The sequence below is a fragment of the Eimeria acervulina genome, genomic scaffold (assembly GCF_000499425.1).
Source record: "Eimeria acervulina Houghton genomic scaffold, Eah_scaff1122, whole genome shotgun sequence".
Taxonomy (NCBI): domain Eukaryota; phylum Apicomplexa; class Conoidasida; order Eucoccidiorida; family Eimeriidae; genus Eimeria; species Eimeria acervulina.
In genome coordinates this window covers 1-10,189 of record NW_013549412.1, presented here as the reverse complement: position 1 = coordinate 10,189, position 10,189 = coordinate 1, and the positions used below count along the sequence as shown (strand labels likewise).

General features: G+C 49.0%; 2 protein-coding genes across 2 annotated transcripts; both read left to right on the top strand.

The window, feature by feature from the left end:
• Positions 1-1,210: 1,210 nt before the first annotated feature.
• On the top strand, positions 1,211-5,223 carry EAH_00055810 (hypothetical protein, conserved; the record flags this gene model as incomplete). The annotated part of the gene is made up of 4 exons (XM_013393848.1): positions 1,211-1,657; positions 2,095-2,161; positions 2,939-3,169; positions 3,989-5,223. The coding sequence occupies 4 exons, from the start codon at positions 1,211-1,213 to the stop codon at positions 5,221-5,223; spliced, it is 1,980 nt and encodes a 659-aa protein (XP_013249302.1).
• A 3,027-nt stretch (positions 5,224-8,250) lies between these two features.
• On the top strand, positions 8,251-10,140 carry EAH_00055800 (hypothetical protein, conserved; the record flags this gene model as incomplete). Its single annotated transcript, XM_013393847.1, has 2 exons — positions 8,251-8,706; positions 9,159-10,140. Coding segments are annotated over 2 exons (1,438 nt in total), but the record flags the coding sequence as incomplete, so codon positions are not given.
• Between the last annotated feature and the right edge of the window lie 49 nt (positions 10,141-10,189).

The window sequence follows — 10,189 nt, the reverse complement described above, 5'->3', positions numbered from 1 at the left end:
ATATATATATATATATATATATATATATATATATATATATATATATATAATCGTATACATTATGAGTATCGCGCATAGGGCCGTTCATGGTGTATCAACCTCTGTCTGTGGCATTCTTTCAGAAGATTTGCATGCAAATAGACTAATAAAGCATAAAATATAATATTTTTATAATTATAAACGAATATATTTATATAAACATATAGAGTGCTGCTGGTGAGCGATGGGGCATGCTGCGTGCATGCAGTCTGTATGGAGCGTGCATGCAGTCTGCATGCATTATGCATGCAACTAGAGATATCTAGAAGATATATATTTATTTTTTTAGTTCTCAGATAAGTCTGTGGGGCCCCTGTGGGGCCTGGGGTGTACTGGGGGTACGCGGGAGCAGCTAAGGAAGTGTAGATATTCAGAAGCTCTGTTTGGGTTTGTTAAGAAGATAAATAATATATTTAATGCATTTAAAGCAATAATTAGTGTTTAATGTACAGGGGACATCAGTAGCACCACCAGCCGCACCAGCAGCAACAGCGGCAACACCAACAGCAGCACCAGCAGCAGCAACAGCAACAGCAACAGCAGCAGCAGCAGCAGCAGCAGACCACGGTTGTGCGGCTCGGGGCGCCGAGCGGGCTACATGTATTACCCTCTTCATTTTTTGTTTAAGTATGTGTGTATTTATGCTTGCTTTTATAAATAAGAGAGTATTTTAGAGTTAAAACAAAAGAAAAAAATTAAGCATTAATAAACTTGCTTCTTTAACAGCAGCAACAGCAGCAACAACTCAAGAGGCCCAGCAGCAGCCCCAGTGAGGACCCCAGCCCGATCATTTGTTTGGTTGCTGCTAGAGAGCGTCATGCTGCTGCTGCTGCTGCTGCTGCTGCTGCTGCTTCTGCTGCAGGCATTGATTGTTATGAAGAAAAGGGTTTGAGAGAGGTTTATTTACTGAATATTTTTTTGTCTCCATTGCCGCGCGGTGCGCTGCTGCTGCTGCAGCTGCTGCTTCTGCAGCTGCTGCTGCTTCTGCTGCTGCTGCAGCGGGCAATCAATCGGGTCCTTCTTCATTTGAGTCGTAGTATATTGTTTTTCTTTGTTGATATATTTAATTATCTTTTCTTTTCTTTATTTTATCTGCATATTTTAGGCTCTTATTGCTTTCTCTTAGAAGGGGGGGGGGCTTTAAACTTATCTCTTTTTCAGCCATCACACCATGGGGGCCTGCTTCTACTTTTTCTTTGTTGCTGCTGTCTTATCTTCATTATTTATTGCTGTTCTTGCTGCTAACAACAACGTTTCTACTTCTGCTGCTAATTCCTTCTTCGCCCAGCCCTTCCGCTCTCCAGCTGTATGGGGGCCCCCGGGGGCCCCTCTAGTAGGAGGGGGCCCTTTGGGGGGCCCTATGGGTGGCTCTTTAGGGGACCCTGTTGAGGGTACATTAGGGGACAGCTTGGGGCCCCCCTTGGGGCCCCAGGGGGTCTCCTTAGTGGACCCTTTGGGGCCCCCCTTGGGGCCCCCTCTGGGGGGGGCCCCTATAGATGAAGGTTCTGCAGCAAATACTGCTCAAGTAGGGTCTAGCCCTACTATACCTGGCTGGCCTCCCAGGCCCCGCTACAGTCTCCTTGAACGCTTTGACAGCGAGCATGTGGAGCAGACAGATGTAAGAGATCATTCGAATAACAGCAAAAGCAGCAGCAGCAGAAGCAGAAGCAACAGCAGCAGTAGGAGAAGCAACAGCAGTAGAAGCAGCAGCAGCAACTGCAGCAGCAACAGAGAAAGGAGGGGGAGGGGGGAGAAGCGGGAGTAGAAGGAGGTTTTGAGGGTTGGGCAGTTATTGCAGGACCTAGGGTTTAGGGTTTAGGGTTTAGGGTTTAGGGTTTAGGGTTCTTGCAGGCAGCAGAGGGAGAGGCATAGGCAGTGTTGCTGCTTCCATACTGTTATCCTGGTGGTTCTTATTATATATATTTTAAAACTCGCGTTTGCTACTGCTGTGTCTGCTGCTGCTGCTGCTGCTGCTTTGTTTGCTGCTGCTGCTGCTGCGCTGTTTGGTGCTGCTGCTGTTTGCTGCTGCTTGCTGCTGCTGCTGCTGCTGCTCAGTTGTCTTCGGATGAGTCTACACAAGAAGATCATTCTGTCTCCGATGAAACCTGGAGCTCAGCCCCTGGTAAGATATCACTGGGAGATGATCGATCCCGGGATCGTCTCCTCGGGAGGCGATCGATCCCGGGGCGTGAGTCCCGCCATTTACTGTCTCTTTTACTGTCTCTTTTAGTATACCTTTTATTGTCTCTTTTACTTTTCTGTCTCCTTTAATGCATCTTTTGATGTCTCCTTTGCTGTCTCCATTGCTGTCTCCTTTGCTGTATCTCTGACGGGAGAGACAGTATACGGTCTGCCTTCTCTGTCTTCTTTCTCTTCTTCTGCTGTCTCCTTTTTTGTGTCTCCTGTCTTTGTCTCTTCTTCCTGTCTCCTCTTCTGTTGCTGTCTCTTCTTTCTCGTTTTCCTGGTCTCTCTTCTCACTCCAACATGTGAAGGCGGATTAGCAAGGAGACAGTTTAAGGAGACACTGAACTGTCTCCTAAAACTGTCTCCTCCTTAATCTGTTTTCATTTCTGTCTCTCTTTCTTTTATGTCTTCTTACCTTTCTTCTGTCTCCTTTTCATTGCTGTCTCTTTTCTTTTTTGCCTCACTTTATGTTTTGTTTTTTGTCTCCTTTTTCTTCTGTCTCCTTTTTGTTATTCGTCTCCTTTTCCTTCTGTCTCCTTTTCTTTTCTGTCTCCTCCTCTGTCTCTCTTTACTTTCTGTATCCTCTTCTGTCTCCTCCTCCATGAGCCATCTTCTTTTCTTTGTATCTTTTTCTTCTGTCTCCTTTTACTTTATTGTCTCCTCTTCTGTCTCCTTTAACTTTGCTGTCTCCTTTTTGATTTGTCTCTGTCTCCAGACACAACGAACGAAGACGCTGTAACGCCTGCAGACAGAGCATGCATCCCTTCTCGATTTTTGTCTCCTCTTGGGGCCCCTCGAGCGATAGGAGAGGCTTCTGAGTTAGTAGGTGCATTTAAAGCCTTCCAGAGACAACAAACAAACACAAATAAAGAAACAAAGATGTTGGTGTTTATGACAGCAGGGACAGGAGAAGAACTCATCGGCAGCAGACAAATCTCACAGAGACGTAAGACACACACTCTCCCTCTTTAAAAATGTCTCTTAAATGTCTCTTAAGTGTCTCCTAACTGTCTCCTAACTGTCTCCTAACTGTCTCCTAACTGTCTCCTAACTGTCTCCTAACTGTACCCTAACTGTCTCCTAAATGTGTCTTAGCTGGCTCCTAACTGTCTTCGAAATGTCTCTTAACTGTCCCCTAGCTGTCTCCTAAATCTTTCTTAACTGTCTCCTAACTGTCTCCTCAGTGTCTCCTAACTGTCTCCAAACTGTCTCTCAAGTGTCCCTTAGCTGTCTCCTGTGTATCCCCTTCTGCCTACGTTGTCTGCGTGTCTATTAAATAATTATTATATAATCTAGAGCCTCCTCCTGTCTCCTCGACTGTCTCCCTTCCCGTCTCCTTTATCTGTTCATCTACTGTATATGTATATATATAGATATATATATATATATATGTCTGGTGTCTCCTTTTGTCTCCTCGCGTCTCCCTCCGTTTCTCCTTAATCAGTGTACTTCATATAATTGTTATATAATCTACAGTCTCCTCCTGTCTCTTTTTTGTGTCTCCTGTCTCTTTTATGTGTTTATATATTAAATAATTATTACAAAGTATATATTCTCCTCCTGTCCCCTCTGTCTCCCCTTGTGTCTCCTTTATTTATTATTTATATAATAAATAATAATTATAAAATATAGTGTCTCCTCCTGTCTCTCTTGTGTCTGCTCTTCTGTCTGCTTTATGCGTATATATATATATATATATGTATATATATATAATGATGAAGAATCTAGTCTCCTTTTGTCTGCTTTGTTTTTGTTTTGTTTATAGTGGTGGTGCAGCCAACAGTAAGGAAGCAAAGGACAGGGTTTTTTAGCGCAAGTGATGGTGTCGCAGAGTTAAGCGATGATGGTAGGCTGCAAGCAGAGCTATTAAGACAGTTATTTTCAAGGTTTTGTCGCAATGTGAAGGGGATGCCGGCAGAGCAGAAGAGACATTTTTGTTTTGATGCTTTCTTTACATCTACACTTCAATCCGGAATAGAGACATGCTTAGAGACATTCAGCGGTATATTAGAACTCCTTGCATGCCCTGCAGCAGCAGGAGGATCTGCAGCAGGAGGAGGAGGAGGATCCACTAGCCCTTCTACAGGGCAGCAGCAACAGCAGCAGCAGCAACAGCAGCAGCAACAGCAGCAGCAGGCAGATGGATATATATGCTCTAGTGTACGCATTATCCCTGCCCCTCATCTACGTGAAATAGTAGAATCTGCAGGAGATATCGGAGAGTCTCTTCCTGTTGTTTTAAAGAAAACAAAATCTGTACGTATACAAAACGGCTTTCAGAGAGATATATTTGATTGTCTTGTTGGGAATTACGGTACGTGGTGGCGCAAGCAGCAGTTTGCATCTGTGGGGTCACCTGTTGCTGCAGCACCACCACCAGCACCAGCAGCAGCAGCAGCAGCAGCAGCAGCAGCAGCGCTGCAGGGAGCAAATGAGGGCAGCAGCAACGGAAACCAAACCACCAGCAGCAGCAGCAGCAGCAGCAGCAGCAGCAGCGGCAGTAGTGGGGGGCGCAGCAGCAATATAGATCATACGGAAGCAGCTTTAACTGCGTTAGATAAGGTAATAGGGGGAGAGCCTCTCGATGCTGCAGCTGCTGCATTTATTCAGGGCTTGGATAGATTCTCTAACCCTAATAAAGTTCTTCAGTGCGCACCTCGTGCTGATAATTTGAGGAAGAGTTGTTTGTTTTTAAGAGAGAGTGCTCAACAAGAACCGGCTGTACAGAGAGCTGTATGGACAACACCTGAAGAGATGGAGCCTGAGTATACTGAGCCTGAGAGCGGTGTATTAAGAAGAGGTTTATCTTTGCTTCGTTCTCTCTGTGCTGTGGAGACAGCTTCTAAGTTCTTGCTTGCTTCTCATCCAAAGCTTGTTGAAAGACTAACCGGTCATCCTATTGATAATGGTGAGATATTTGCTGTCTCCTTAGACTGTACAGCCTTAGCCAAGTGTCTCTCAGAGGCAGGCCTTAGGAGCTGGAGCGTTAGTAAAAAATAGCTTCTCGAAACTCGAGCAGCAGCAGCAGCAGCAGCAGCAGCAGAAACAGCAGCAGCAGCAGCAAAAACAACCCCTCCGTTTATGTACACCCCAAATGTATTACTCGCTTTACACCCTATAGAACACACGCAATAAACATTTCGTGAAGCACTCAAATATTAGTAGTAGCCGGCAACGCCACCAGCAGCAGAAGCAGAAGCAGCAGCAGAAGAAGCTGCAGCAGCAGCAGCTGGTGGTGGTCTTCGTACTGGGGTTTATTTGATTGTACAAGATGCAGACTCAAAGCAGCAGCAACAGCAGCAGCAACAGCAGCAGCTGAGGTGGCCGTCAGGGTGTGGGACGGGTGTGGGGTGCTGCTGGGGGAAGGTGGGATCGTCTCTTCACTCCGTCCATTCCTAGGAGTTGAGGTTGCATGCACCGAGGGGGTGGTGTGGGGTGTGGGGTGTGGGGTGTCTCTCATGTTTTGCCTCTCGCGGAGACACCTGAAGAATTAGGTAGAAGTGGAGGCCTGCCGTACACCTGGGGTGTACGCACATACAGCTGGGATGAGGCCTCCGCTTGCTGCAGCGACAGAGGAAGACGCAGGGGCCCCCCTCTTTAGGTGAGGGGCCCCTATGGGGCCCCTGGGGGGCCCCCCCTCTGTTAAATAAGTACACCTTTTATGGTTGGATATAGGGTGCGTGCATGCGACAGGAGCTGTTTTTTAAAGATGTTTACTGATTGAGGTGTGGTTGGGGCTGGGGCTGTCCCGCTGTTTCTTCTTCGGGTGTCTCCTTTCGGGTGTCTCCGCAGCTTTGAAGCAGATGCAGCTTATATATGCAGCCAGCGTTTGCTGCTGGGCGTCTCCAGTGTCTGGGGAGCTCTGCAGCTGCTACTGCTGCTGCTGCTGCTGCTGCTGCTTCCACTGGCGGTGACAACAACAGCAAAGCAGCTGCTCATACACCTCAAGGAGGCGCTTTGACAGCAGAGGCTGAGGTGTCTCTGTTTGTGATTGTTGTGTATGCATGAGCATCTGTGGGGTTGATATATAAGAGACACCCGAAGATGAGGGGCTCGTGGGATCGGATCCCACGAGCTTGTCCCGTGCCATGCTGCTGTGCTGCATTGCATGCCCCACCTTGAGAAGATTCTTGGTTTTTTTGTATTTTGTTTCTTTCTTTATTTATGCTTCTGGAGGGGCTGGTGAGGAGATGCAAAGACAAACGCCTGTATATCTAAACGGAGACAGAGACGGACAACCAGCCACCCCGTGTCCCCTAACAGCAGCACCACGAAAGAAATAAACCCCTCTTGATGCCCCTTTATGCATGCATGCAGTGTATGCATGCATGCAGTGTATGCATGCATGCAGTGCATGCATGCAGCGGAACTTGGGGCTGAAATGTTTGGCAAAGTCACCATCACCTTTCTTTGGCGAGGCTCCAGCATTTGTATTATTTATTTTCTTGTGCCCCTGCGGACTCCTTATCCTGCAGATATTTATTTTATTTTTTCTTTTATATAGTCTATTACAATATCCTCTTCCTTGTCTTGATACAAATATAATAAAGTGCTGTACTTTCGTCTCTCTAGCAGCAGAACCAGCAGACAGAATAACAAACATATCTACAGTGTAGAGAGACACCCGAACAGCTTATAGTAGGCCTGCAGCCGCAAGCAGTTACTATTGCATGCAGAGGGGGCCCCACACCCCACAGTGGTGCAACAGCAAGTGCTACGTTCTCTGTAGCTGCGGAGACACCCCAGCTTATCCACGCACTCCGCCAGACGGGCTTGCAGGCGCTGCGCTGCATAGCTAGCTACAGGTAGCTGTACATAGCTGGTGCTAATCGTAACTAGCTAGCTGTATAAAGCTGCAGCTAGCTGCGGTAGCTAGAGCTACCCTCTACTCATAGAAGAGACGGTGCTCGCTTTAGGGCTTAAGGCAGAAGCAACAAGTGCAGATCTCCGTGGGTATATGATACGTATGTAGCTAGCTATGGTTAGCTGCATGAATCTATGGCTAGCTGTGGATAGCGGGGTCTAGGGGTGTGGGGCTCTCCTTAAGGTTGGGGGCATAGACAGGCGTTTAAGTCAGCGAAGCGCCGCGCAACAATTTGCTGCACAGTGAAGGGGAGCGTCTGCATCAATCAAACTAACATGCGCAGCAACTACCACACACAATGTGGACGCTGTAGCTAGCTATAGCTAGCTATAGCTAGCCACAGTTAGCCACAGCTAGCCACAGGTATTCCCAGACAGCTCCAGCTCTCCGCAGCTAGCTACAGATAGATACAGCTGCTTACAGCTATCTGGAGCTCCGTACAGATAGGCGCCGCCATCTACAGCGCCCTATGGCTAGCTATAGCTAGCTGTAGCTAGCTACAGCCTCAACAGTGTGTGTGGCGGGTAGAGGAGTTAAGCTATCCAGTGCTTCGCTCATATGCTGTTGAGTTAGCAAACAATTCCTGCAAAAGTCTTTATATAAGGCCGTTTGCGTGAGGTGTATGTACACCTCAGCAGCAAAACAAGAAGGAGTTTTTTTCTTTATGCTCGCATTGCAGCCCCATTGCATGCAGCCCCAAAGTGGTATTTGTATCGGGGGTTTTGATGTTTTGTTTGGTGGTCATGGGGCCTATTGTCTTCTGAATTTGTTTAATATTCTATTTGTTCTCTTCTTTTAGAATAAAGAAGTGCAGCAAGACCTCAGCAGCCTGGGGTGTACGTACACCGCAACTCTTGCATTTTCTTGCGGGTATTTCTACTCTTTTTTTCATTTACCTACTCCTTAACCATATTTACATTTTATTTATTAGGAATGAGGCCGAGAGCGCCTTCAAAGAGGGATTAAGGCGACACGCTGCAGCTTGCTGTCGTCGTTGCTTCTCGCGCTACTGCGGCTGCTGCGGCTGCTGCTGCTGCTGCTGCTGTTTGTTGCGCTGCAGCAGAACAACAACACCAGCAGCAGCAGCAGCAGCATGCTTCTCGCTGCATCGCGTGCATTGTCTGCTGTTTTCGGTGCTGCTGCTGACGTGAAAGTGAAGCACTATGACTGCTGCTGCTACAAAGCAACCAGCTGCTGCTGCTGCAGGAGCAGCAGCACCTGCTAATGCCGCTGCTTCTACGACAGGGGTGGGGTCCGGAGCAACAGCCGCGACCCCACCTTCGGCATCATCAGCAGCAGCAGCAGCACCAGCAGCAACAGCAACAGGAACAGGAGCAGCGCCAGCAGCAACAGCAACAGGAGCAGCAGCAGCAGCAGCAACTCGCCAGAAGGATACGAAGGCTGACATGAGCCTTCAATCGATATCTGCTGCAGCAACACATCGCTACGTGCCTGTTAAGCTGATCAGCAACAGCAGCAGCAGCAGCAGCAGCAGCAGCAGCAGCAGCGGGCTGCAGGATGGAGGCGTAGACCGCAGCATTCTAATAGACCCGTACAGACAGTGCGATTTGCACACAACAGAGAAAAACTTCTCGCAGCTGCTAGTAGAGAGATTAGAGGTAAGAGGCCTTTGCATGCGGTGTATGTACACCTCATCTCAGGTGTATGCTCACCTCTTTGCTGCTGTACCTACACCCCACAACACCGAAGCAGACCCCCGCTCAACGCTAGCAGCGCTGCTGCTCTCTGCAGCAGCGTCTTCAGCAGTATTTGCAGCAGCAGCAAATGCTGCAGCAGCAGTAATTGCTGCAGCAGCAGCAAATGCTGCGGACTTGCTGCTGCTGACTGCGTTTCATCTCTTACCCTAAACCCTAAACCCTAAACCCTGAGCTGCACGTACACCTCGAAGCCTTAGGAGGCCGACTACACCACCGGCCTTGCGTCTGTCTCTCTCCTAAACAGCATTTAATGCGTTGCTGCAGTTAGCAGCACACCACATAATGAGGTGCCCTGCGGGGCCCCACACTTAGCTGCTGCTGCTCTTGCTGCTGTGCTGCTGCTGTCTTCTTAGGCCTGGCGGCTGCGATGTCTCCCGTATCTTCCCCTGGCGCTGCAAGAGGGAGGCATAGAGGACCAGCTAGTCTCATGCAGCAGCAGCAGCAGCAGCAGCGACTCTAGCGACAGCAGCAGCAGCAGCAGCTGCTGCTGCTGCTGCAGCTGCGTGCGAGCGGTAGATCTGGACGTCATCTTTGTTTCTGTGTCTCCGGAGACAGAAGCAAAACTCTCTCTCTTCTTCTTTGAGTTTGTCTACTGTGTCTCCTGGGGTTTGCTGCAGCCTGCAGCAGCTGTCTCCTTTCTGCAGCAGCAGCTGCTGCCGCGCGCTCTGCTGCATTTGCTGCAGCTGCTGAAGGACGTACATGACCTAGCAAGGCAGAGACTCATCAAGCAGCAAGATGCAGCAGCAGCAGGAGAAGCTGCTGCTGCTGCTGAGGCGGGTTTAAAGGTGAAGGCGGAATGTTCTAACGAAAGCACTGCAGCAGCAGCAGCAGCAGCAGGAACAGCAGCAGCAACATCGGAATCTCCTGCTGGCGAAGGGGAAAAGCGCTTGGTGGATGAGAGCTCTACGTCTGCTGCTGCTCCAGCAGCAGAAGGAGCTGCAGCAGACACAGCAGCAGCAGCAGCAGCAGCAGCAGCAGCAGCAGCAGCAGGGGCCTCATCATGCGCGAAGCATGCCAAGAAGGAGACAGACACTCGAATGGAGGGCTGTGTCTCCTTTGCTGCTTGTTTCTCTGGTTCGCCTTCTCTATCAACGCTTGATATAAATAAAGCAGCAGCATTTGCTGCTCACCTCTTATGCCCAGGGAGTCCCTTGCAGGAGAACAGCAGCAGCAGCAGCAACAGCAGCAGCAGCAGCAGCAGCAGCAAAACAAAGGGAGGCCTGCTGCCGCAGCCTTTTCTCGCTCTGCTGCTGGATGCTGTCTCTCAGTGCGCGGAGAACATCGCAGGAACAGCAGCAGCAAACACAGCCAGAAAAGCGAGAACCAACCTGGCGGGTATGCTGCTGCTGCGGCTGCTGCTGCTGCTGCTGCTGCTGCTGCTGTT